At 43.4% G+C, this 27,513-nt stretch overlaps 2 protein-coding genes across 4 annotated transcripts; both read right to left on the bottom strand.

Moving 5' to 3' along the window:
• Positions 1-11: 11 nt before the first annotated feature.
• On the bottom strand, positions 12-16,643 carry LOC109898782 (leucine-rich repeat-containing protein 24). 2 transcript variants are annotated; one of them, XM_031833332.1, is made up of 11 exons: positions 16,319-16,639; positions 15,536-16,009; positions 15,197-15,328; positions 14,813-15,043; positions 14,563-14,694; positions 14,268-14,356; positions 12,238-13,976; positions 5,721-5,913; positions 5,071-5,349; positions 4,689-4,857; positions 12-4,489 (listed from the first exon to the last, which is right to left on the bottom strand). In XM_031833332.1, the coding sequence occupies exons 8-11, from the start codon at positions 5,871-5,873 to the stop codon at positions 3,357-3,359; spliced, it is 1,734 nt and encodes a 577-aa protein (XP_031689192.1). In that variant the 5' UTR covers positions 5,874-5,913; positions 12,238-13,976; positions 14,268-14,356; positions 14,563-14,694; positions 14,813-15,043; positions 15,197-15,328; positions 15,536-16,009; positions 16,319-16,639; the 3' UTR covers positions 12-3,356. The 2 variants fall into 2 exon arrangements, with proteins under 2 accessions (XP_031689192.1, XP_020349463.1); XM_020493874.2 differs by having other exon boundaries at positions 14,268-14,694; positions 16,319-16,643.
• Positions 16,644-19,256: 2,613 nt separating this feature from the next.
• LOC109897929 (E3 ubiquitin-protein ligase RNF14) lies at positions 19,257-22,047 on the bottom strand. Of its 2 annotated transcripts, XM_020492612.2 has the most exons (6): positions 21,675-22,031; positions 21,308-21,438; positions 20,687-21,214; positions 20,261-20,558; positions 19,737-19,909; positions 19,257-19,644 (listed from the first exon to the last, which is right to left on the bottom strand). In XM_020492612.2, the coding sequence occupies exons 1-6, from the start codon at positions 21,823-21,825 to the stop codon at positions 19,501-19,503; spliced, it is 1,425 nt and encodes a 474-aa protein (XP_020348201.1). In that variant the 5' UTR covers positions 21,826-22,031; the 3' UTR covers positions 19,257-19,500. The 2 variants fall into 2 exon arrangements, with proteins under 2 accessions (XP_020348201.1, XP_020348202.1); XM_020492613.2 differs by lacking the exon at positions 19,257-19,644 and having other exon boundaries at positions 19,749-19,909; positions 20,242-20,558; positions 21,675-22,047.
• Between the last annotated feature and the right edge of the window lie 5,466 nt (positions 22,048-27,513).

The following is a 27,513-nucleotide window of genomic DNA, read 5'->3' as shown; positions in this document are numbered from 1 at the left end:
AGCTGAGACCATTTTCCTAATTGTATTTATTTGGAAAAGGAATAAACCACAATAAATATAAACCACAAATATATATACATTTTTAAATAAATGCATTAAAAACATCTGAAATGAAGAGCTTGAAATTCAGTTTTACAAGGGGAGGACAATCCAGTGTTTTAATACCAGATTGCACGGCTTTTCTCACCGTTCCCGCCTCAAACACACCAATGTCCAGTGTTATGATATACTGATGAATTGTCGCCACAGATGGTTTGTTAACGTCTCTATCGTTGTTGAAAGATGGCGTTGGCCAACAGCTCTATCTACTGGTCGCGTCTTGGACAACAGTTGTTGACAACTGTAGGATTGTAGCTAAGCCTAACCCTAACCCTTTTCCTAAACTTAACCTCATTCTGGAAATACAGTTGGCTAAAAGCTATTGAACACTTTATCTTTAAAAAAATCAACATTGAATCACATTAGGCCTTGTTTTGTCAACTAAAAAACATGTTGAAGTACAAGCGACAAAAAGACTTTCATCATAAAGCTGAGCCCTACAGGAATTTCATGGATTTAAAAAAGTATTCATTTAAAGTTATAGGAGGTCAATGATTTCTGATAATGCCCTCAAATGTAATACGTCTCCTCATCTTCAGTTCATGCATGTTGACATTTTGTTGTATATATATTTTGTCACCAATATACAGTGGCTTGCGAAAGTATTCACCCCCCTTGGCATTTTTCCTATTTTGTTGCCTTACAACCTGTAATTAAAATATATTTTTTGGGGGGGTTGTATCATTTGATTTACACAACATGCCTACCACTTTGAAGATGATGCAAAATATTATTTATTGTGAAACAAACAAGACATAAGACAAAAAAAATTAAAAAATAACTTGAGCGTGCATAACTATTCACCCCCACAAAGTCAATACTTTTTAGAGCCACCTTTTGCAGCAATTACAGCTGCAAGTCTCTTGGGGTTGGGGTATGTCTCTATAAGCTTGGCACATCTAGCCACTGGGATTTTTGTAACTGACAATTAACCTGTGAGTCTATGTCGTTGTTTTGTTTGAATTGTTTACGTGTTCGCAATGCGGGGGAAATGGTAAGACAAGCGGAACTACATGGCTAAGAACTGTTATAATGGGGATTATTATCGTAGCAAGGCACTTTTGGAGTGAAGGCATTCCCACGCTGTGTTAGATAGGTTATTCATGTCTTCGGGGTGTAGTTTGTAACAGTTGAAATGTGTATGTTAGGTTAGGATGGTAACATTATAATAATTAAGGATGAAGCGTGAATTCATGTCAGGAATAAGAAGTGTGAAGTTTTGGATTTCCTCCCTTCTGTAATAAGCAGCCAATGAGGTATTTTTCCTTTATTCATGTGTTTAACCTGATACTGTTATATCTCTGGCTAAACTGTATGTAAGCACTTCAGAGTCATATCAAGCTAATAAGTTACTCATAAGATAAGAAAGTTGTAAGAATGATGTAACTGTATTTTCATTTACTTTATAGTTCTCACAGAAGGTGATAATTCTGACTAAAAAAACAGAATAAAACCAGCAGTTAAAATCAAGGAACAGTTGTGCTCGTGGTTACTGGAGGGAGCTACAATTTTTGTCCATTCTTCAAGGCAAAACTGCTCCAGCTGCTTCATGTTGGATTGGTTCCGCTGGTGTCCGCAAAATTTAAGTCATATCACAGATTCTCAATTGGATTGAGGTCTGGGCTTTGACTAGGCCATTCCAAGACATTTAAATGTTTTCCCTTAAACCACTCAAGTGTTGCTTTAGCAGTATGCTTAGGGTCATTGTCCAGCTGGAAGGTGAACCCCCGTCCCAGTTTCAAATCTCTGGAAGACTGAAACAGGTTTCCCTCAAGAATTTCCCTGTATTTAGCGCCAAACATCATTCAATTCTGACCAGTTTCAAAGTTCCTGCCGATGAAAGACATCCCCACAGCATGATGAATGAGGGATGGTGTTCTCGGGGTGATGAGAGGTGTTGGGTTTGCGCCAGACATAGCATTTTCCTTGATAGCCAAAAAGCTACATTTGACCAGAGTACCTCCCATACGTTTGGGGAGTCTCCCACATGCTTTTTGGCAAACACCAAACGTGTTTGCTTATTTTTTTCTTTAAGCCATGGCTTTTTTCTGGACACTCTTCTGTAAAGCCCAGCTCTGTGGAGTGTACGGCTTAAAGTGGTCCTATGGACAGATACTCCGATCTCCGCTCTGGAGCTTTGCAGCTCCTTCAATGTTATCTTTGGTCTCTTTGTTGCCTCTCTGAATTAATGCCCTCCTTGCCTGGTCCATGAGTTTTGGTGGGCGGCCCTCTCTTGGCAGGTTTGTTGAAATATTCTTTCCAATTTTTAAAAATAATGGATTTAATGGTGCTCCGTGGGATGTTCAAAGATACATACTTTTTTATAACCCAACCCTGATGATTACTTCTCCACAACTGGTGCACGCACCACTTTTCCATATATATATATAAGTCCTTTTTTTTATTTCACTTCACCAATTTGGACTGTATTGTGTATGTCCATTACATGAAATCCAAATAAAAAATCCATTTAAATTACAGGTTGTAATGCAACAAAATAGGAAAAAACGCCAAGGGGGATGAATACTTTTTTAAGGCACTATAATGAAATGAACAGGACCTGAAGGAGAGGGAGCTTGTTTGACTGTATACCGTTGTTTGACTGATGACATCTTTGGAAGGAATATTATGCTGTAGACCATTGTCTTGCATCAGCGCGACGGCCGTCTGCACTGACATGTGTTGCGTTAGAATGACGCCATCTGACCGAAGACAATGGCTGTAGACTAGAAAATGGAGGATCTGGGTAGGTCAGTATTCTTTCACAAATAAGTATTTTATGATAGACTTACGATACACATTACTCATTAAATTCTCAACCTCTCAGCGTTCTGCCAAGGGGGCCTGTTTAGGCCCCTAACACAGTTTAGTTGATGTAAAACAGTAGAATCATAATAAGGTTATTTCCACTACACGTGACTCACTCCACTAATGGTTTCTCCATAATATGGTAACTATAGTTTCAAGTTGGAGTTAATCAACATGACATAAGACACGTTTTTTCAGCTCACAGTAAGGTACAGTACAGTGGGGGTTTTGGTTGACGACGGCACCTCTCCTGGCATGTCTTTATATCTCACTGCTACTCAAGCTTGTCACTCTGGAACCAGAGCAATCAGGATTTATGATTAATCTGAACTCTCATTGTCACATCTGATCTGCAGTCTAGAGGTTTGGTCACCAGAGGGACATCCATCTGAAAAGGGACATTAAAAGCACTCTGGGCTAGCTCACAGTGAGTGTCCTCCTGGGGGCCTTCAGCAGTGGATCTCATATGCAAATTGTGAGTCGAGGAACAACCCTGTGTGATTCAGAAACAAGCCCTCTGACTCGGCTGTCACCGTCTCTGCCTCCACGCCCTCCCCTGCCATCCTTCTCATTGTCCGTATATCGGGCTCCATCTGGGGCTTTGTGGGAGACAGTGCTTTCTGCTGTTGGTACCCCAGGGTGGTGGTATCAGCTGTGGTGGAAGGTGGGATGATGGGTTTAGCGCGGTTAAGAACATACATCTCATGCCCGCGCTCATCGCGGTACTCCTCCAGCTGGGCAAAGGTTGTTGGTCCATCTGAGTAATCATTGACATACAGTACGCTTTCCTCCTTGTCATCTGTGTCTTTCTGCCGCTGGCGGTGCCGGCTGTAGATCATGGCCACCAGGAGAAGGGCAGTGAGGGCCAGTAGGGAGATCCCTATGGCAATGGCAGTCTGTGTAGCAGCTCCCAGCGTGCTGAAGGCCATGCTGCCAAGGGCGTACAGGGGCTCTCTCCTCACGTCTGACGATGTTGGCCGATTGGCGCGCAGACGAGGCCAGGATGGGGCGTAGGAGGCGGGGGACCAACCGGAAGAGGACGAGGAGTTGATTGCTAGCTGAAAGGTCACACGGGCCACCCCTCCAGCGTTCCAGGCCTCGCACTCATACACCCCGGCGTGAGACACCGTCACGTTGCTGAGGAAAAGCATTCCACTGCCCGTGTCTGGATCGAAGCGCTCCCTATCCTCCTTCTGGAGTCTCACCCGCCCTGGGTGTGCTGCATCCTCAGCCCCCACGCTCCCTACACTGCCCAGGTCCTGCACCAGCCCCCGTGGGGAAAGTTGCACCTTGCCCTGGGACGCCTTCCTCCAGGTGACCTGTGGCCTGGGGTAACCAGAGGCATGGCAGGAGACACGTAGGCTTTCACCCAGGTGCACGGCCAGACGGCGTGGCTCCAGCTGCACCAGAGGGGGGATACACACCAGGCTGTTGAGAGGCACCTCTACCAAGCTGAGGTGGGAAAGGCGGGGCGGCTCGGAACACACCAGGCGTCTCTCGGCCGAGCTCAGCAGGCGCTGGCCCTCCTCATCAATCCAGCTGCGCAGCCAGTGCAGGGCACAGTCACAACGCCATGGATTGTCTACAGTAGGAAATGATCATGTGATGGGTGGGTGTGGCCAAGTCAACAAAAGAGGATAAAAAAGGATGTGACAGGACAATGACACAATTAACACAAAGTTAGGAGGTAATTCTAGCTTAACAATGGCAGTATATTTACTGTATGCTCTTTTATGGTTCCACAGCCCAACCCATGTCCTCTCTCTTGGCGCTCCCGTTACCTGTGACACGCAGCACCTGCAGGCTGACGAGGGGCCGCAGGGTGGCAGGGCCGATGGTGTGCAGGTTATTCCGGCTGAGGTCAAGGAGGGCAAGAGAGGACAGACCAACTAGAGCCTGGTCTCCCAGCATCTCAATGTTATTTTGCTGCAGGTGAAGCTCTTGAAGACGCTACGGAAGCAGGGATTGTAATCATTATTAGTAATGAATAGTGATATAATGTAGAGTAAGTCATTAACGTTAGTGCGTTTGTTGTGTTGAGGTGAAACTCTAGACAACTATCTGGACAAACATGGTCTGTTTACAAGGGAGGAAGGGAACAGTAAAGAAAAGCATTGATTTAGCAAAACATTAACTTGAGTGACTGATAATATGTGGACTGACCAGTAGGCCTCTGAAGGTATAGTCCTGTAGGCGAGTGATGTCATTTCCTGCCAGGTAGAGGATACGGAGGTGCTCCAAGCCCCTGAACATGTCTCCTGTGATCAGGTGGATGCGGTTCCCATTGAGGGCCAGCTCCAGAAGATTACCCTGGCTCTGGAAGGCCCCAGGCTCCAGTGCTGCGATACTGTTGTTCTGCAGATACAGGCAGTGCAGAAGGCCCAGCTGGGAGAGGTCAGATAGATTGATCTGCCCGATAGCATTGTCCTGGAGGAAGATGGTCTAAATGGAATAGATGAGCAGAAGTACAGAATACAATGATCAGGGAAAGCACAACACCATCTTTATTTAACCAAGCAAGTCAGTTAAGAACACATTCTTATTTACAATGACAGCCTAGGAACAGTGGGTTAACTGCCTTGTTCAGGGACAGAACGGCAGATTTTTACCTTGTCAGGTCGGGGATTCGATCTAGCAACCTTTCAGTTACTGGCCCAACGCAGTAGGCTACCTGCCACCCTGTAAACTCTCTAAGAAGATAAGTGTATGGATAATTCAAGACTGCCTATATTGTGTGGGGGGTGGTGGCCTATGTGTGTGTGGGTCTAGGAAACAGATGTATGTGGTAAACATATTGAGTCATCATGGCTAACCTGTGTGGAGGGTGGGACATGTGAGGGGATGTCCCGGAGGCCCATAGAGCCACACTCTACAGTCAAGCTGTAGCAGCGACATCCCACTGGGCAGCCAAGGGATAGGAGGGTGTGGACAGATATGATCAGGAAAGCCAGAAAGGAGAAGGCCATCGCACCAATAGGACAGAGATCCTAGAGAGAGACCAGCAGACTGAGAAGAGAGAGATGGAGGGTTATAGAGGGAAGAGGAAACTGGTTAAATATGTAATTTTGTTTACAATATATGTGTATTGAACTCAAAATGATCTGCCTGAGCCCATAAATAAAATGCAAGTATCAGTACCAATGTTGCATGCTGCCAGCCTGGCTGTGAGGTTACAATACAGTATCACAAGAGCAGAGGCATCCTTCCCATATTGGGTCCAAGAGCACATGTCCCATAAGATTTGTCCTGTTATAAAAATGTTCTGATGTTAAATTAACGACTAACACTTAATTTTTAAACAACACATTTTATCATTACTGTTTATAAAAAGATCTGTCAGTGGTATTTTGCATAGCATAAGTGGTTTCTCCCAAGATGCATGTGCATTAGCCTATCATCAGTGGATGATGAGAGTGTAGAGTTACAAACACACAGCGTTTGATTTGATTTTAGCTACCCATGATGGGCAGGACTCGCATGAGGTACACTATATATACAAAAGTATGTGGACACCCCTTCAAATTATATTTGGCTATTTCAGCCACACCCGTTGCTGACAGATATATAAAATCGAGCACACAGCCACGCAATCTCCATAGACAAACATTGGCAGTAGAATGGCCTTACTGAAGAGCTGACTTTCAAGGTGGCACTGTTATAGGATGCTACCTTTTCAACAGGTCAGTTCATCAAACTTCTGCCCTGCTAGAGCTGCCTCGGTCAACTGTAAGTGCTGTTATTGTGAAGTTGGAACATCTAGGAGCAACAACGGCTCCACAGCGAAGTGGTAGGCCACACAGGCTCACAGAACACGACCACCGAGTGCTGAAGCACGTAATAATCGTCTGTCCTCGGTTGCAACACCCACTACTGAGTTCCAAACTGCCTCTGGAAGCAATGTCAGCACAAGAACCGTTTGTCGGGAGCTTCATGAAATGGGTTTCCATGACCGAGCAGCCGCACACAAGCTTAAGGTCACCTTGCGCAATGCCAAGCGTCATCTGGAGTGGTGTAAAGCTCGCCGCCATTGGACACTGGAGCATTGGAAACGTGTTTTCTGGCGTGAGGAATCACGCTTCATCATCTGGCAGTCCAACGGGCAAATCTGGGTTTGGCGGATGCCAGGAGAACGCTCCATGCCCGAATGCATAGTGCCAACAGTAAAGTTTGGTGGAGGAGGAATAATGGTCTGGGGCTGTTTTTTAGGGATGGGGCTAGGCCCCTTTTAATTTTTTTATTTCACCTTTATTTAACCAAGTAAGCTAGTTGAGAACAAGTTCTCTTTTACAACTGCGACCTGGCCAAGATAAAGCAAAGCAGTGTGACAGAAACAACAACACAGAGTTACACATAGAATAAACAAGCATACAGTCAATAGCACAATATAAAAAAAGAAAGTCTATATCCAGTGTGTGAAAATGGCATGAATTGGTATGGCAATAAATAGGCCATAGTAGCAAAGTAATTACAATTTAGCAGATTAAAACTGGAGTGATAGATGAGCAGATGATGATGAGCAGATGATGGTGTGTAAGTAATGATACTGGTGTGCAAAAGAGCAGAAAAGTTAATAAAAACAATATGGGGATGAGGTAGGTAGATTGGGTGGGCTATTTACATATGGACTATGTACAGCAGCAGCGATCGGTTAGCTGCTCAGATAGCTGATGTTTAAAGTTAGTGAGGGAAATGTAAGTCTCCAGCTTCAGCGATTTTTGCTGGAACTGGAAGGAAAGACGGCCAAAGGAGGTGTTGGCTTTGGGGATGACTAGTGAGATATACCTGCTGGAGCACGTGCTACGTGTGAGTGTTGTTATCGTGACCAGTGAGCTGAGATAAGGCGGAGCTTTACCTAGCATAGACTTATAGATGACCTGGAGCCGGTGGGTCTGGCGACTAATATGTAGCGAGGGCCAGCCGACTAGAGCATACAGGTCGCAGTGGTGGGTGCCCTGCTAGAGCAGGCGCTTTGGTAAGAAGACGGATGGCACTGTGCTAGACTGCATCCAATTTTCTGTGTAGAGTATTGGAAGCTATTTTGTAGATGACATCGCCGAAGTCAAGGATCGGTAGGATAGTCAGTTTTACTAGGGTAAGTTTGGCGGCGTGAGTGAAGGAGACTTTGTTATGAAATAGGAAGCTGATTCTAGATTTGATTTTGGATTGGATATGTTTGATATGAGTCTGGAAGGAGAGTTTACAGTCTAACCAGACACCTAGGTATTTGTAGTTGCCCACGTATTCTACATCAGAAACGTCCAGAGTATTGAGGCTAGTCGGGCACGTGGGTGCAGGCAGCGAACGGATGAAAAGCATGCATTTGGTTTTGGTAGCGTTTAAGAGCAGTTGGAGGCCGTAGAAGGAGTGTTGTATGACATTGAAGCTCGTTTGGAGGTTAATTAACACAGTGTCCAAAGAAGGGCCAGATGTGTACAGAATGGTGTCGTCTGCATAGAGGTGGATCAGGGAATCACCCGCAGCAAGAGTGACATCGCTGATATATGAAGAGAAAAGAATCACCCTGAGAATTGAACCTTGTGGTACCCTCATAGAGACTGCCAGAGGTCCGGACAACAGGCCCTCCGATTTTACACACTGAACTCTGTCTACGAAGTAGTTGGTAAACCAGACGTGGCAGTCATTTGAGAAACCAAGGCTATTGAGTCTGCCGATAAGAATACGGTGATTGACAGAGTAGAACGCCTTGGCCAGGTCGATGAAGACGGCTGCACAGTACTGTCTTTTATCGATGGCGGTTATGATATCGTTTAGTACTTTGAGCGTGGCTGAGGTGCACCCGTGACCAGCTCAGAAACCGGATTGCACAGCGGAGAAGGTACGGTGGGATTCGAAATGGTCAGTGATCTGTTTATTAACTTGGCTTTCAAAGACTTTAGTTCCAATGAAGGGAAATCTTAATGCTACAGCATACAATGACATTCTAGACGATTCTGTGCCTCCAACTTTGTGGAAACAGTTTGGGGAAGGCCCTTTCCTGTTTCAGCATGACAATGCCCCCGTGCACAATGCGAGGTCCATACAGAAATGGTTTGTTGAGATCGGTGTGGAACTTGACTGGCCTGCACAGAGCCCTGACCTCAACCCCATCGAACACCTTTAAGATGAATTGGAACGCAGACTTCGAGCCAGGCCTAATTGCCCAACATCAGTGTCCAACCTCCCTAATACTCCTGTGGCTGAATGGAATCAAGTCCCGGCAGAAATGTTCCAACATCTAGTGGAAAGCCTTCCCAGAAGATTGGAGGCTGTTACAGCAGCAAAGGGGGGGACCAACTCCATATTAATGCCAATGATTTTGGAATGAGATTTTTGACCAGCAGGTGTCTGTCCACATACTTTTGGTCATGTAGTGTATGTTTGTAAATGCATTTTAGCAAGTTCTTCAGCCTATTGATTCCTTCTTGATAAATAAATAAAACAAAAATGTTTTGTTCGTTCTCTGTAATACTAGCCACCGTCCAGCAATTTTATGAAGTTGGCTTTAGCTAGCCATATTGGTTCCCAATCTTCCAACCTCATAACTAGCAACCAAGTCATTTCAGGCCATCAATCGTTAGAGTAACGTGTCTATCTTAGCTGGCATGCCTGCTGTCAAGGTTGCTAAACTTCAGAAAAGCAAGTAATTACTAAATGTACTGAATAACAGGGGCGCAACCTTAATTATTATCATTATTATTTTTTATCCAGTCAGATAAACACTCCAAACAGCCTACCCGCCCGCTCGGAGGCGTCCGCATGGTCCTAAAGCACACAGTTGCCTCGTTTTGTATCACATTCCACTAATAAAACTGGAGGGGACAAAAATGCAATTTCAGAATTTCCCCAGTGAAAGTTCCACCCCTGCTGAATAAGACTCACATTCCTTTCAATCTTTTACCAAGATTTTTGAAGAGATGCATATTTACACTGAACAAAAATCTGAATGCAACACGTAAAGTGATGGTCCCATGTTTCATGAGTGGGAAATAAAAAAATCACAGAAATATTCAATATGAACAAAAAGCTTTTTAATCCTAAATGTTGTGCACTAATTTGTTTACATCCCTGTTAGTGAGCATTTCTCCTTTGTCAAGATAATCCATCCACCAGACAGATGTGGCGTATCAAGAAGATGATTAAACAGTATGATTATTACACAGCTGCACCTTGTGATGGGGACAATAAAAGGCCGCTTTAAAACGTGCAGTTTTGTCACACAACACAATGCCACAGATGTCTCAAGTTTTGAGGAAGCATGCAATTGGCATGCTGACTGCAGCAATGTCAACCAGAGCTGTTGCCAGAGAATTGAATGTTAATTTCTCTACCATAAGCTGCCTACAACGTTGCTTTATAGATTTTGGCAGTACCGCCAACGAGCCACACAACCACAGACCACGTGTAACCACGCCAGCACAGGACCTCCACATCCAGCTTCTTCACGTGCAGGATTGTCTGAGGGGGTGGTGGTGCTGAGGAGTATTTTCGTGTGTAATAAAGCCTTGCTCCTCAGTGGGTGGAGGGCCTCCCCTGCGCAGTCATTAGAAATCCATTGATTAGGGCCTAATTTATTTCCTAATATGAACTGTAACGGTTTGAAATTGTTGCATGTTGCATTCACATTTGTGTTCAGTGTAGTTTCTTTAAAAAAAAGAACCACCTGTCAGGAGGATACAGACAGCTCAAGAGGTATGCTTAGACAAGTAGAAAAATACTTGTTTTAAATGTAATATGTCACCTTATAATAATATCATGATATTTGTGCATTCATTATGATGCCATGATATGTGCCTGTATTGATGATGTATGTTCTGATCCCTGTGTACTGTGTTGTAATTTGGATGTAATATCTGAGGCATGTTAGTGCAGTATATTGAAATGTGTGATTTACTACAGTCATAATGACACCCACTGCAGAATAGAATTAGGCATAATGATTATGGCTCTAGATTGCCGATAAAAAGCTGTTTCAGGTGTTTGATAAATGCTAAATTCTTCGAAAACACCCCCTCCCCTCCAACTGCACGTAGGCCTACTCTACTTCGTGCCCCCTATAAAAGATTTGGTGCATGACGCTCCTGAGGAAGATACTGAAATACTGAGGAGACTTTATTAGGCAGATTCCACTGTCTTCTCTCCAAACATAGGCTGCTGCAGGCAGCTTTGGAAGTACAAGCGTGCTGCTGCTCCAGTTTCAACTGTTCTGCCTGCAGCTATGGAATCCTGACCTGTTCACCGGACGTGCTACCTGTCCCAGACCTGCTGTTTTCAGCTCTCTAGAGACAGCAGGAGTGGTAGAGACACTCAATGATCGGCTATGAAAAGCCAACTGACATTTACCCCTGAGGTGCTGACTTGCTGCACCCTCGACAACTACTGTGATTATTATTATTTGACCATGCAGGTCATTTATGAACTTTTGAACATCTTGGCCATGTTCTGTTATAATCTCTACCCGGCACAGCCAGAAGAGGACTGGCCACCCCTCATAGCCTGGTTCCTCTCTAGGTTTTGGCCTTTCTAGTAAGTTTTTCCTAGCCACCGTGCTTCTACACCTGCATTGCTTAATGTTTGGGGTTTTAGGCTGGGTTTCTGTACAGCACTTTGAGATATCAGCTGATGTACGAAGGGCTATATAAATACATTTGATTTGATTTGTTAAGAGATGAGCAGACCATTTCCTTGGAGAAGGTGAGATCAATTCCAGGAAGTGACCTGGCAGTGAGCATACACCTTCCTCTAATAAGCCTGACACCTAGCAAGGGCCTGGAGGTTTTCCTGAAGAGCTGTGATGCAGCTCCAGGGGAATCGGTAAGTGGCATACAGCATGACTCATAACATTTATATGTTTTATAACAGTAGCTTATTCATGACCAGGCCTCTAAGCCTCTAAGCTCTGATTCTCCTGACAGTTTTGGTTTGTAGCCTATTGTAACTCGAAAAAATAAGTCAAAGAATGAGAATATGCCAAAACGGTATCATAGCAGACATATTTATGAGATGATCTAGGCCTAGACGAATAACTATACAGCCACCATTACTTGGATTCTACAACTAATAACGACAGTAATAATAATATTAGTAATACCATTAGGCCTACTGCTAATAAATAATAATGCACTGTTTTATCATAATTCATTACTGTCATGGTTGCTCTTATTTATATTGTGCAAGCTGATCAGTTAGCCTACAACACACTACCATAATAAATCGATATCTCATACAGCCTACACTGGGATAATAATGCATAAACATTTGGCTACACACTGCACAGTCCACATTATATCAGTAGTTCTTAAAGAAAAAGAGGCATCATTGGCGGCCACATACCAGACAAGGATGGAGAGATGACCTATACAATTACAGTCGCCCAATTTCGAATGGATCAGCCTCGAAAAGTTCGTTATTTCGATTAGAAGCACACCGACACCTTCCTATAGATTTGGCCATATTCTAACAGGATCTCCTCGGCAAAAGACACATCAGGCGTTTTGAACAGATTGTCAAAGGCGACTGTCGAGCCTTTATCATTGCACAGCGAGGGCCCCGCATCATAGTAAAATGTCCGATACGTGCAGGCTAAAGTATATGTCCAATCTCGAAATTAAAAGCTTCAAGCCGACAGATTTGTATTCCAAAAAAGAAAAAACAATTTTGATTAATCAGAATATCTCCCTTTCCTTTAATTCCATTATATGTTATTCTTGCGCCCGCACGGTGTCATCCAATTCAGTACGTTCCTGGTCTCTAGCCCCTCCCTTCATCCTCTCTCAAATGAACGATCACATAATAGCTCTACACTTGAATTGTTAAACACTTGCTTTGTTGACTTCTTGACTTTTGTTATATCTGATCTATTCCCCGATGTTCCTACCAAATAAATATCTTAGATACCACTTTCTATCTAATTTGCTCTCCATCACACGCGCGACAGAGCGCAAGAGTCTCCGTCACACACCTTTTCCGTTAATCCTGTCTTTCTTTCATTATGGCAACATTAACGGTCTATGTCTTCGTCACTAAAAGCATTATTATTATTATTATCCACATTATGGCACTACAATAACAATAGTATTATCTCATCTGTTTTAAGGAGCAGGAAGATTGCAACCATTATTTTTTAGGATAGTAGGTGACGATACATGACTAGATCCTTACATTCCTTCATGAGAGACAAATACAATGAGTGGGTAATGTGATCAATGAAATTAACCAGTTGAATTGCATTAGGTTTGTGTCAATATAGGCGACTGGGCAAATGTGACAGACACTGTCAGTGGAGACAAACACAACATAAATATCCCTGGATACAAAGGCAAATTAATAATTGAACTGTCTGAGTTATCGAATTGTAATATTAACATTCAGACATTGGTGGTGTCCTAGAGTTTCAGGATATTGAGATGAGAAGCCATTTCTAGGCATATTAAAAATGTCCACTACTGTATAGTGGGAACTGGGGACCCCTGCTGGTAAAACCGAAGAAGCTACCCAGATCAAGAAAGGTGGTTTTACTCTATACAGGAGAATGGCAAGGAAAGCATCATGCAATGGAAAACTGTGTTACTATGACCTCTACTGGCAACTTCCTGCTTGTTCAGGGAGGAACAGTATTGTATGATTCCTTTCATGTTGAATGTTTAGTCCAATAAGTCTGACAATTTATTTGAGAAATTACGTTAAAGACATATCTCATCCACAGACAGCCGTGCAAAGCATTTCTCTGTACTCAAGCATTTCACTACACCCACAATAACATCTGCTAAATATGTGTATGTGACCAATACAATTCACATATTATTGTTCTCCCACATAGTACCCATCAAACCAGATATACATTAGAAGTATCTATTACAAGTGCTTTACGTTGTAATATAATCAATTATGTTTAGTTTCATCACACAGAGAGAAAGAAAAATGCAATCTAATCTAAAATGCAATCACATATTTTCGATGTGTTTGAGAAGATTTACAAATTAAGTCTTTCCGGTCTTCTTAAGTTTGATGATTCTGAAGGAGCTGATTTCAGTGTATGTTGTCTTGAGATAGGTCTGCAGCTGTAATGCAGCCTGAGAAGGAGGAGGTAGAGAAGGAAGGTGTTGTTGACAGGGAGATAGACAAAGTGAAAAGTGAGAGATCAATGCAACCTAACTACATATTTCTGCAGATTCAAAAATCAAGTCTTTCTGGTCTTCTATGGCTGATTCTGATCTATGTCACCCTGGCAGATAGCCTAACAGTTAAGCGCGTTGGTCGCTCTGAAAAGAATGTCTGCTAAATGACTCAAATGTATATATGTAAGTAGGGCATTTGTTGTTTCTGAGTGTTGAGATAGGCAAAGAGAAAGCAGAAGCACTTACATTCTGAATAGACACTTCAAGAGACGCATCAGTTGAATTGGGTGGAGCAAGAATGGATATAGTTCCACTACCAATCACCTTCTGAATGTCTAAAAAAATATGACATACTTTGAGTTAATGGAAAAAAAATATAATCTTTCAACCATCCCTCTTCGATGTTGGTGTCCTGTGACACTGAAACTCAGTTCCAGTTTTTTGGTGTTTCCCAAAAGAGGTACAGAGCAAAATAGTATCAAACACATCATGTACGCTTGAACTGTTAATTATTTAAAAAAGAGGGATCAAGGGTTCTGACCTTTTGTGCAGGTATCTGCATAGTCAGGACAGCAGTCATTTAGAGTCTGACAAACCTCGTCACAGAAGCACCCTCTGAAGCAGTTCACGTTGGTGCCTTTACAGCACAAGGCTGGCTGTGCAGAACAATTTCCTTTAGGATGATTGGAAAAACATAAATTATTGAACAGGAAGGTTAACTGTAAAGCCTTGATAAAATGTATTTAAAAAAAATCACATTTTGATGTGGTAGAGGAGAAAACTAAAGGAACCTGGAAATGAGAACACTGGGAATGATGTGGAAGTGGAATTGGTTGCGTTGGTTGTGTTGGTTGCGTTGGTTGCATTGGTTGCGTTGGTTGCATTGGTTGCGTTGGTTGCATTGGTTGCGTTGGTTGCATTGGTTGCGTTGGTTGCATTGGTTGCGTTGGTTGCATTGGTTGCGTTGGTTGCATTGGTTGCGTTGGAGACTGAGGACACCGTGGCTGATCCAATCTGCACACCTATTAACAAAGACAGTAAATGATGCCACCTCAGACACACGTAGCATGTTTACAATTTGAAGTTTCTACAATTTCAAGATTTTACAACTATTATTAATAGTGATCAAGGGCCTCCATAAAAACAGAGATGATAAAACAATGGCCCAGCTATACCTGTCACACAAGTTGTCTGGAAGTCTGGGCAGCAATCTTTCAACCTTATACAGGCCACATCACAGAAGCACCCTCTGAAACAGGAATTGTTGAGCCCAAGACAACACAGAGGTGGATTTGAAGAACATCTCCCTAGAATGCAAACATATAAAAACAAGTATGAAAATATGTACTTTACCTTGCTACTGAATGTAAATTATGTAATCTGAATGTAAATTCTGTAATCAAAAAAGGAACATTTTAAAATGATGGGACAATAATTCAAGTATATGGTAGTTATATTTACAGCAGGATTTGATTCATAATTTATTTTGTCTGATACATTGCAGAGAAACTTACTTGAGAATGAAGCCACCAGAGGAACTGGGCTAGTTCCATTAATCCCAGGAAATGGTGTCGACAAATTGCCAAAGTGATATTGAGTGGTATTCAATGACCCGCCTGTAGTGGCCAGAGTTGTCCATGCACTCTGAGAGCTTGTATTGGTAGATGGAGTTGTTACATTTGATGGCAGAGCTGTTGCATTTGGACGTTGATGCGTCGAACTTGATGCTTTAGTTGTTGCAATAGATGTAGGATTGTCTGTGTTTGACACTTGAGATGAGGCACCAACCAGTGAGGGTGTTACATCTGTTGACGAGGGTGTTATACCAACTGATGAAGCTGTTGTATCTGATGGTGAAGTTGTTGAGGATGAAGTGGCTGTTGAGCTTGACAGTGGGTCATTTGACCTCGTTTGTTGGACAGGAGTCCCACTTGACTGTGGGCCTGCTGAGCTCAATGGTGGATCAGTAGTGCTCGATGGTGTAGTTGCTGTTCTCAGAGGACAAACCGCAAGACAAATTGATTGGAGTCATTCATGCAGAAGAGTTAAGAAAGGTTTTGCAAAACAATATGTAAATGGACTGGAAAGCCTATTCAATTTATTTGTGTCGTATTTATTATCAGCAGTACTGTTTAGGAAGGAATGTTTTATTCTCACGTTGATATGGGATAACCAGTGTACAGTACAAGACTAATAAAATGGCTAAAATGTTAACATGACATTTTGTATTGAAGTCCTTGACTACATTTTCATGTAAGAAAAGGTTAATCTACGGTATGTGTGTGTGCTCCACCTACCTGTAGTAGTCTGTCCATTTACCGTGTGAAGGATAAACAGAAGAGCAATGAGTGCAGTGTAACAACCCATTCTGATACGTGCCAATTATCCTGTCTGTTTTCTTCTAAACCTTTAAGGTTAATGTCAGTGAAGTCGTTTGGAGCTATCTACTCTCATGTCCTGTTTATCCTGTTTAGGTAGAGCTCCTCCTCCCTGCGTGGTAAGGAAATGGGGTATGACTGCATTCCTATCATTAATCTTGTCTGACCAGATTATTAAAAAAAATATATATTTTAGTTGGTAGATCAGCTTAATATTGCAGATTGCAGGTTGTGGCTTCTATCAATGTAATTCTCTGGATCTTTTCCAAACCTATATACAGTGGGGGAAAAAAGTATTTGATCCCCTGCTGATTTTGTACGTTTGCTCACTGACAAAGAAATGATCAGTCTATAATTGTAATGGTAGGTTTATTTGAACAGTGAGAGACAGAACAACAAAAAATCCAGAAAAACGCATGTCAAAAATGTTATAAATTGATTTGCATTTTAATGAGGGAAATAAGTATTTGACCCCCTCTCAATCAGAAAGATTTCTGGCTCCCAGGTGTCTTTTATACAGGTAACAAGCTGAGATTAGGAGCACACTCTTAAAGGAAGTGCTCCTAATCTCAGTTTGTTACCTGTATAAAAGACACCTGTCCACAGAAGCAATCAATCAATCAGATTCCAAACTCTCCACCATGGCCAAGACCAAAGAGCTCTCCAAGGATGTCAGGGACAAGATTGTAGACCTACACAAGTCTGGAATGGGCTACCATCGCCAAGCAGCTTGGTGAGAAGGTGACAACAGTTGGTGCGATTATTCGCAAATGGAAGAAACACAAAAGAACTGTCAACCTCCCTCGGCCTGGGGCTCCATGCAAGATCTCACCTCGTGGAGTTGCAATGAACTTGAGAACGGTGAGGAATCAGCCCAGAACTCCACGGGAGGATCTTGTCAATGATCTCAAGGCAGCTGGGACCATAGTCACCAAGAAAACAATTGGTAAACCACTACGCCGTGAAGGACTGAAATCCTGAGCATCCGCAAGGTCCCCCTGCTCAAGAAAGCACATATACATCCCCGTCTGACGTTTGCCAATGAACATCTGAATGATTCAGAGGACAACTGGGTGAAAGTGTTGTGGTCAGATGAGACCAAAATGGAGCTCTTTGGCCTCAACTTGCCGTGTTTGGAGGAGGAATGCTGCCTATGACCCCAAGAACACCATCCCCACCGTCAAACATGGAGGTGGAAACATTATGCTTTGGGGGTGTTTTTCTGCTAAGGGGACAGGACAACTTCACCGCATCAAAGGGACGATGGACGGGGCCATGTACCGTCAAATCTTGGGTGAGAACCTCCTTCCCTCAGCAGGGTATTGAAAATGGGTTTGTGGATGGGTATTCCAGCATGACAATGACCCAAAACACACGACCAAGGCAACAAAGGAATGGCTCAAGAAGAAGCACATTAAGGTCCTGGAGTGGCCTAGCCAGTCTCCAGACCTTAATCCCATAGAACATCTGTGGAGGGAGCTGAAGGTTCGAGTTGCCAACGTCAACCTCGAAACCTTAATGACTATGAGAATATCTGCAAAGAGGAGTGGGACAAAATCCCTCCTGAGATGTGTGCAAACCTGGTGGCCAACTACAAGAAACATCTGGCCTCTGTGATTGCCACCAAAGGGTTTTGCCACCAGGTACTAAGTCATGTTTTACAGAGGGGTCAAATACTTATTTCCCTCATTCAAATGCAAATCAATTTCTAACATTTTTGACATGCGTTTTTCTGGATTTTTTTGTTGTTATTCTGTCTCTCACTGTTCAAATAAACCTACCATTAAAATTATGGACTAATCATTTCTTTGTCAGTGGGCAAACGTACAAAATCAGCAGGGGATCAAATACTTTTTCCCCTCACTGTATATATATTTTTAATAAATAGATATCATTTTAAATATATATGTGTATATATATACATACTTGTATATATTTTCCTTTATTATTTTCCCCTAACCCTTCCACTCCTCCACTAATTGTAGTAAACTAATGGACAACAACACTTAGGCTTCTATTTCCAGCTTATACATACTATATACATTTTACGGACACAGTATATTTTACATTAGTTATCTTTCTGTTTGTTTTTAGTCCCATCCTTCAGCTATCCTCAACCCCTCCCATCTATAGCTGAACAACATCCAGTTTGGATTTCTATTTGCCATATATTTTTGTGCTGTGCTGTTTCACAAACGTTCTGAACCTTTCTCATTCTCATAGTTTCTACAGATTGTAAATAAAATAAACATTTTTGCTAAGAGTATTATTATATTATTGATTAATTGACTATGACTTTTCAAATCACCCAGCAGTGCTATTTGCAGAGTTAGCTCCAGGTAAATGTTGCAATTCTTCAGCCATTCCTGAATCTGCGAGAATCCAGAGGTCATAAAAATGTATTATTACAGGGAAATTGTTGTAAACATGAAAAATGTCATACAGACACTGCAAGAATCCATCAATATTAGGTTTTAGACTTTTGAAAATATTTATTGTTGTGATGCTTGTCAGAGAAAATTCTTATTTTTAAAGCTATTAATGTACACCAGGGCTCGCCAACCATGTTCCTGGAGTGCTACCCTCCTGTAGGTTTTCGCTCCAACCTCAGATGTAACTAACCTGATTCAGTTTATCAACCAGCTAATTATTAGAATCAAGTGTGCTAGATTAGGGTTGGAGCGAAAACCTACTGGATGGTAGCTCTTCAGGAACAGGGTTGGAGATCCCTGATGTACACTATATTGAAGCATAGAATGAAGCTTCATTATTGACTGCATATTTGGCCAAAGACTGAGGTAAATCTTAAAGAAAGATTTAAATGTGTTAAAGAACTGTAAGAAGCACTTTTCAAGGGTCTGAAAAAGCCTGCATTTCTGTGAGGTTATATTTTATTGCGTTCATCCATAACCTTGCTTGAGTTGCATTTAGGTGCACCAGGAAACAAATGGGCAAGGTATTTGAGCAGCAGGTTTTGTTACATGCCTAAGATTTTAGAAAGCTCATGTAGTAATCTGATAGCATTGACTATAAATATGATTTGATCTGAACTTGAGCTGTAAAATAACATGCACAGGGTTATCAGTAGCACAACATTACTGTCAGTCAAATGTGGCATTATAGCAGGCAGTGTTAGTGTTTTCATAGTGCTTGTAGGGGTTATTTTTTTCCAGGATACTAAGGCACACCCAGCAGAAGTACTGACCACAGGTGAAACAGGCCATCTTGTTACAGCCACCGGTCTTCTGTAATGAGAGGATAGACACTGGTCACGAAGATGACGTCAAGCCATGCCATGCCAAAGGTACAATAGGCTGGTTATAGAGCTCAGGCTTACCTGTATGTTGGCACGGCAGGATGGACATTTTTTGCTGTTCTGGCCTTTCCAGCCTTCACTCAGGCTCTCCTCCACCACTGTGTTGAGAATGTGTTTTCCATAGCGTTTCTCCAGGAACATTCTCCTCTCCTCACTGCCTGAGGCATAATCTTCCCATAGGCCCTGGAGCCCAGCTACAGGCAGAAACAGACAAACACAGAAAATGGCGCACAAGCTGGGATAAGAGTTTGATTGAGCCAAAGCAACCTGGAATGACTGCAATGACTCAACAGTGGATAGAGCTAAACATTGGATACTTAAAATGCCATGACAGTGCTTAGAGGCACAGCATCTCAAATACATTAATTGTGTTTATTATTTCTTTAAGAATTATTGAAACATTCTATTCTAAGTTACCTTCCACAATCATACACTTTAATTTGAGGTTTTCACACAGCACCAAGGCTCCGAAAGTGTGACTGATCAACAGGCTTGCATGTGGTTCATTTGGTTGCATATAACTTACACTGAATGGTTTCTCTTACCCTCTGTCTGAGGTACACCTGCATAGGATGACTCAGCAGCTGAGTCAGAGCCTGAGGTCAGGAGTGTGTTTGCCCTCAGTTTACAGTGGGAGGTGCCATGGTAGGTCTTGCGACAGATAATGCAGAAGGCATAGCGGCAGGAGGGGCAGAGGGCAGCGGTTGTGTCCGGTTCCAGCACCACTGGGGCAACACAGGCCTTGCGGGCGCAGTAAATCACGTCAGCCATGCGGTCCAGAGTGGACTGGAGCAGGAGGCGGTCATAACGGGTGAATAACTCCTCCCCAACCAACCGCTTCACCTTAAACAACAGTTAATTCTCTGGGTTTAGTGTCCACATAGTTTCACACAGGTTAACTTCAGATATTCCCTGAGGAAACTGTATTTCAACTTCGATCTCTAGAATAAACATCTATTCACTTTCATTACCTGTGAGGGTGTAGCTGTGGAGCTGCACTCAGGCTCTGGACAGGTAAGGCCACGGACGTTCCCGTCTCTGATCTGGACCGTGAAGTACTCCGACATGCATTCGTTGCAATAAATATGGCCGCACTTTCTGTACTGACTACAGCCTAACTTGCTCATGAAGCAGATCCCACAGTCATATGCCTGTCCCTCGAACACTCTCAGCCTCTGTCTCTCATCATAGTCCAGCAGATGCACCAGGAGGTCTGTGTCTGTGGCTAACATTGACAGGGCCCTTGGGTCCAGGGACACTGCAGCCTCATCAGAGGTTTCAACTACACTACCTTCTGCTTCCCCCTGAGAGTCTCCACCCTCACTGCCCTCAGTAGATGGAGTGGCTTGGCCCTGGTCAATGACAGGGATCTCCAGCGGTGGCCGGATATTCAGGAAGTCAAGCAGGTCGTCTCTGAGGAACTGGACCCAGTAGAAGAGGACCACACTGCCCACAGTGTCCTCCCATATCTCATCCAAATGCTTACACACTGCTGAGAGCTGAGACATTAATCAATGATTACTACACATACATATTATGTCTAAAACTCAATACACTTCACAGTATTGAATACATTTTTGATCTAAACATACCTGACTATGGGAGAGCCACTTACAGCTCAGTATAAACTCGGGTGATGAGGTGGAGGGGTAATCCAAGGGTAGGTCGAAGGTCAGCACCAGAGGAGGGAGGAAAGATATGACATAATCTCTGTGCTTGTCACCTTGGTAACACAATAAAGACAAAAGAAGCCTGGATACCATTCATCTGCTTTACTAGAATAACCTGAGTATAGAATATATATTTTGTCAATGTGTATTGTAGCATAACCGAAATAAAGGCTACAATAAAACTGGTAGTGAGATCAAAATAATTCAATACTCATATAACGGTTTCTAAATTGTGAGCTGAGGTGATTTGCATAAATGATAAAATAATGACTATTATTTGAATCCAAACCTGCTTTGACAATCACACTGAAGTCCCGAGGAAGGTCCAAAGAGACCCGGATTTCCCCACCCAATCCTGACACAGCCCGTCTGAACTCCTGACTGTAGATACTCGCGAGCGCCAGCAGTTCATCCTCCTGTTCTTCCAATTCCGCGTTCATAATACTCCAGCGTCACTTCACTAAATCTACTAAACGTATTATTATAGCTACGTTTATGAGAATAATAGGGCTACACTAGATACAATACTTTTTTCGATTTGGTTTAGCTCCTTTACTATTGTAAATTTACTTCCGCGTTCTATTGCCTCCGAAGCTCTAATGTTGTTGTGAACCCGCCTATAGGAAATCTCTGGACTTCGAATCGTAGAGCTAGCTTCCTGTTGGTTGATTCGGATACTTTTAAATCAAACCAAATCACATTTTATTTGTCACACACGCCGAATACAACAGGTACCATACAGTGAAATGCTTACTTACAAGCCCTTAACCAACAATGCAGTTTTAAGAAAATACCTAAAAAAAGTAGAGATAAGAATAACAAATAATTAAAGAGCAGCAGTAAATAACAATAGCGTGGCTATATACAGGCGGTAACTGTACAGAGTCAATGTGTCAAAGTGCGGTGGGCACCGGTGTTGAGGTAATTATGTACATGTAGGTGGAGTTGGCTATGCATAGATAATAACAGAGAATAGCAGCAGCGTTGGTGGTGGTGGTGGTGGGGGGGGGGGGGGGGTAGCCATTTGATTAGATGTTCAGGAGTCTTATGGCTTGGGGGTAGAAGCTGTTTAGAAGCCTCTTGAACCTAGACTTGGCGCTCTGGTACCACCAGCCGTGCGGTGTCTATGACTAGGGTGGCTGGAGTCTGACATTTTTTAGAGCCTTCCTCTGACACCGCCTGGTATAGAGGTCCTGGATGGAAGGACGCTTGGCCCCGGTGATGTACTGGGCCGTACGCACTACCCTCTGTAGTGTCTTACGGTCAGAGGCCGAGCAGTTGCCATAGCAGGCAGTGATGCAACCCGTCAGGATGCTCTCGATGGTGCAGCTGTAAAACCTTTTGAGGATTTGAGGACCCATGCCAAATCTTTTCAGTCTCCTGAGGGGGAATAGGTTTTGCCATGCCCTCTTCACGACTGTCTTGGTGTGCTTGGACCATGTTAGTTTATTGGTGATGTGGACGCCAAGGAACTTGAAGCTGTCAACCGGCTCCGCTGCAGCCCCGTCGATGAGAATGGGGGCGTGCTTGGTCCTCCTTTTCATGTAGTCCACAATCATCTCTTTTGTCTCGATCACATTGAGGGAGAGGTTGTTGTCCTTGCACCACACAGTCAGGTATATGACCTCCTCCCTATAGGCTGTCTCATCGTTGTCGGTGATCAGGCCTACCACTGTTGTGTCATCAGCAAACTTAATGAAGGTGTTGGAATCGTCCCTGGCTGTGCAGTCATGAGTGAACAGGAAGTACAGGAATGGACTGAGCACGCACCACTGAGGGTCCCCTGTGTTGAGGATCAGCGTGGCAGATGTGTTGTTGACTACCCTTACCACCTGGGGGTGGCCCGTCAGGAAGTCCAGGATCCAGTTGCAGAGGGAGGTGTTTAGTTCCAGGGTCCTTAGCTTAGTGATGAGCTTCGAAGGGACTATGGTGTTGAACGCTGAGCTGTAATCAATGAATAGCATTCTCACATACGTAGGTGTCCCTTTTGTCCAGGTCGGAAAGGGCAGTGTGGAGTGCAATAGAGATTGCATCATCAGTGGATCTGTTGGTGTGGTATGCAAATTGGAGTAGGCCTAGGGTTTCTGGGATAATGGTGTTGATGTGAACCATGACCAGGCTTTCAAAGCATTTCATGGCTAAAGACGTGAGTGCTATGGGTCGGTAGTCATTTAGGCAGGTTACCTTCGTGTTCTTGGGCACAGGGACTATGGTGGTCTGCTCAAAACATGTTGCTATTACAGACTCAGACAGGGAGCCGTTGAAAATGTCAGTTGGTCAGCGCATGCTCGGAATACATGTCCTGGTAACCCGTCTGGCCCAGCGGTCTTGTGAATGTTGACCTGTTTAAAGGTCTTACTCACATCGGCCGCGGAGAGCGTGATCACACAGTTGTCCGGAACAGCTGATGCTCTCATGCTTGTTTCAGTGTTACTTGCCTCGAAGCGAGCATAGAAGTTATTTAACTCGTCTGTTACGCTCGTTTCACTGGGAAGCTCTCAGCTGTGCTTCCCTTTGTAGTCTGTAATAGTTTGCAAGCCCTGCTACATCCATCAAGTGTCGCAGCCGGTGTAGTACGATTCGATCTTAGTCCTGTATTGATGCTTTGCCTGTTTGATTGTTCGTCGGAGGGCATAGCGGAATTTCTAATAAGCTTCCGGGTTATAATTGAAAGCAGCAGCTCTACCCTTTAGCTCAGTGCAAATGTTGCCTGTAATCCATGGATTCGGGTTGGGGTATGTACGTACAGTCACTGTGAGGACAATGTCCTCGATGCACTTATTGATAAAGCCAGTGACTGATGTTTGTGTACTCCTCAATGCCATCAGAAGAATCCCAGAACATATTCCAGTCTGTGCTAGAAAAACAGTCCTGTAGTTTAGCATCTGCTTCATCTGACCACCTTTTTATAGACCGAGTCACTGGTGCTTCCTGCTTTAATTTTTGCTTGTAAGCAGGAATCAGGAGGATAGAATTATGGTCAGATTTGCCAAATGGAGGGCGAGGAAGAGCTTTGTGCGTGTCTCTGTGTGTGGAGTAAAGGTGGTCTAGAAATGTTTTACCTCTGGTTGCACATTTAACATGCTGATAGAAATTAGGTAAAACTGATTTAAGTTTCCCTGCATTAAAGTCCCTGTCCACTAGGAGCGCTGCCTCTGGATGAGCGTTTTCCTGTTTGCTTAATGCGGAATACATCTCATTGAGTGCGGTTTTAGTGCCAGCCTCTGTCTGTGGTGGTATATAGACAGCTACGAAAAATACAGATGAAAACTCTCTAGGTAGATAGTGTGGTCTACAGCTTATCATGACATACTCTACTTTAGGCGAGCAAAACCCTGAGACTTCCTTAGATATCGTGCACCAGCTATTGTTTATAAATATGCATAGGCCCCCGCCCCGTTTCTCGGAAATATCCAACTTGTTAACCTAGGCGGAAGAGTTGGATCCAAGTGGGAAACACATGCTACGTTCTTGTCATGTTGGAAACTCGGGCCTCCGAGTTAAAATGAATGTAATCTATTTGCGTAGAGCTTCTGGATCCAACTCTTCTGCCTTGGTTAACAAGTCGGATAAACAGAGTTTCTGACATAACGTGAATGCGGCATCACAGCTCATCTTTCTACAAGTTTTGAAGTCGGACATTTCTGTGTTTCCGATTTCCGAGTTGTCTGAATGCAGCAAGAAAGATGAACTCCGAGTTTCCCGCTTGGAAAGTATCAGAATCAACCAATAGGAACCTTTACTCCAAAAACGTTAGGAACCAATAGGAAGCGTAAGGATATTTTTACTCAGAGGGACCGAGTTTCCAAGTTGTCTTGAAAGCAGCACAAAATCGGAATCTTTGAGCGTCACTTCTTGGATGGGCAGCCCATACTATTATGGTTCTAAGGTAAAGTCACAGAGAATCCTGATGCAAGAGTGAACAAGAACTTGTAATAATGTGGCAAAGTAAATTGAGCCATGAGTCACTGATTGATTTGCCCCTTAGATTGTGTTACACAGGCAGGGGTTCGCAAACTATTTTGGCCCTCAACCCCATCTTGATATCAAACATTTTTCAAGACCCCACCATGTAAAAACGTTATGTAATCAATGTTTGCTTTTTACATTTGGGCTACTAGAGTCTATTACAAATCAGACTGACAGTATTTTCGACAGTATTTCAATCTGAAGACAGTATGGTTTGAAGTGTAATATATTGTTCGTTATATGTTGGACCTTAGTAAGACAAGCTGTAGCCATTGGCGTCGGCTAATGGGGATCCTAATAAATCAAATAAAAAAGTGACTGAAATGCACTAGAAAGCTATTGGGAAGTTCAGAAGATCATCAGGCAATAATGGTTATTGATCTTCTGTGTTGAAAAGAACATCATCATTAATTACAGGTTCTAATCTAATGACTTGTGGGTATGGTATAGGGAAACAGTAGGTATGTATAGTATATCACAAAAGTGAGTACACCCCTCACATTTTTGTAAATATTTGAGTATATCTTTTCATGTGACAACACTGAAGAAATGACACTTTGCTACAATGTAAAGTAGTGAGTGTCCAGCTTGTATAACAGTGTAAATTTGCTGTCCCCTCAAAATAACTCAACACACAGCCATTAATGTCTAACCCGATGACAACAAAAGTGAGTACACCCCTAAGTGAAAATGTCCAAATTGGGCCCAATTAGCCATTTTCCCTCCCCGGTGTCATGTGACTCGTTAGTGTTACAAGGTCTCAGATGTGAATGGGGAGCAGGTGTGTTAATTTGGTGTCATCGCTCTCCCACTCCCTCATACTGACTTGTCACTGGAAGTTCAACATGGCACCTCATGGCGAACAACTCTATGAGGATCTGAAAAAAAGAATTGTTGCTCTACATAAAGATGGCCTGGGCTATAAGAAGATTGCCAAGACCCTGAAACTGAGCTGCAGCACGGTGGCCAAGACCATACAGCGGTTTAACTGGACAGGTTCCACTCAGAACAGGTCGACCAAAGAAGTTGAGTGCACGTGCTCAGCGTCATATCCAGAGGTTGTCTTTGGGAAATAGACGTATGACTGCTGCCAGCATTGCTGCAGAGGTTGAAGGGGTGGGGGGTCAGCCTGTCAGTGCTCAGACCATACGCTGTACACTGCATCAAATTGGTCTGCATGGCTGTCATCCCAGAAGGAAGCCCCTTCTAAAGATGATGCACAAGAAAGCCCGCAAACAGTTTGCTGAAGACAAGCAGACTAAGGACATGGATTACTGAAACCATGTCCTCTGGTCTGATGAGACCAAGATAAACTTATTTGGTTCAGATGGTGTCAAGCGTGTGTGGCGGAAACCAGGTGAGGAGTACAAAGACAAGTGTGCCTTGCCTACAGTCAAGCATGGTGGTGGGAGTGACATGGTTTGGGGCTGCATGAGTGCTGCCGGCACTGGGGAGCTACAGTTCATTGAGGGAACCATGAATGCCAACATGTACTGTGACATACTGAAGCAGAGCATGATCCCCTCCCTTTGGAGACTGGGCCGCAGGGCAGTATTCCAAAATGATAATGACCCTAAACACACCTCCAAGACGACCACTGCCTTGCTAAAGAAGCTGAGGGTAAAGTTAATGGACTGGCCAAGCATGTCTCCAGACCTAAACCCTATTGAGCATCTGTGGGGCATCCTCAAACGGAAGGTGGAGGAATGCAAGGTCTCTAACATCCACCAGCTCCGTATTGTCGTCATGGAGGAGTGGAAGAGGACTCCAGTGGCAACCTGTGAAGCTCTGGTGAACTCCATGCCCAAGAGGGTTAAGGCAGTGCTAGAAAATGATGGTGGCCACACAAAATATTGACACTTTGGGCCCAATTTGGACATTTTCACTTAGGGTTGTACTCACTTTTGTTGCCAGCGGTTTAGACATTAATGGCTGTGTGTTTGAGTTATTTTGAGGGGACAGCAAATTTACACTGTTATACAAGCTGTACACTCACTACTTTACATTGTAGCAAAGTGACATTTCTTCAGTGTTGTCACATGAAAAGATATACTCAAATATTTACAAAAATGTGAGGGGTGTACTCACTTTTGTGATATACTGTACATCCGTACCACAGGAGGTTGGTGGCACCTTAATTGGGGAGGACGGGCTCATAT

This window comes from Oncorhynchus kisutch, linkage group LG10 (assembly GCF_002021735.2).
Source record: "Oncorhynchus kisutch isolate 150728-3 linkage group LG10, Okis_V2, whole genome shotgun sequence".
NCBI lineage: Eukaryota > Metazoa > Chordata > Actinopteri > Salmoniformes > Salmonidae > Oncorhynchus > Oncorhynchus kisutch.
Note: the sequence above shows the minus strand (reverse complement) of the source record. Positions and strands in the feature narration are given on the sequence as shown.

Excerpts from the sequence above, each read along its gene's own strand:
- LOC109898782 (XM_020493874.2), bottom strand. The coding sequence starts at position 5,873 with ATGGCCTTCTCCTTTCTGGCTTTCCTGATCATATCTGTCCACACCCTC. Across the intron at positions 5,350-5,720 it reads ATGTCCCACCCTCCACACAG|ACCATCTTCCTCCAGGACAA; the intron begins GTTAGCCATGAT and ends TATTCCATTTAG. Across the intron at positions 4,858-5,070 it reads ATACCTTCAGAGGCCTACTG|CGTCTTCAAGAGCTTCACCT; the intron begins GTCAGTCCACAT and ends CTGCTTCCGTAG.
- LOC109897929 (XM_020492612.2), bottom strand. The coding sequence starts at position 21,825 with ATGAACGCGGAATTGGAAGAACAGGAGGATGAACTGCTGGCGCTCGCG. Across the intron at positions 21,215-21,307 it reads AGTGGCTCTCCCATAGTCAG|CTCTCAGCAGTGTGTAAGCA; the intron begins GTATGTTTAGAT and ends TTAATGTCTCAG. Across the intron at positions 19,645-19,736 it reads CCTGCCGTGCCAACATACAG|AAGACCGGTGGCTGTAACAA; the intron begins GTAAGCCTGAGC and ends CTCTCATTACAG.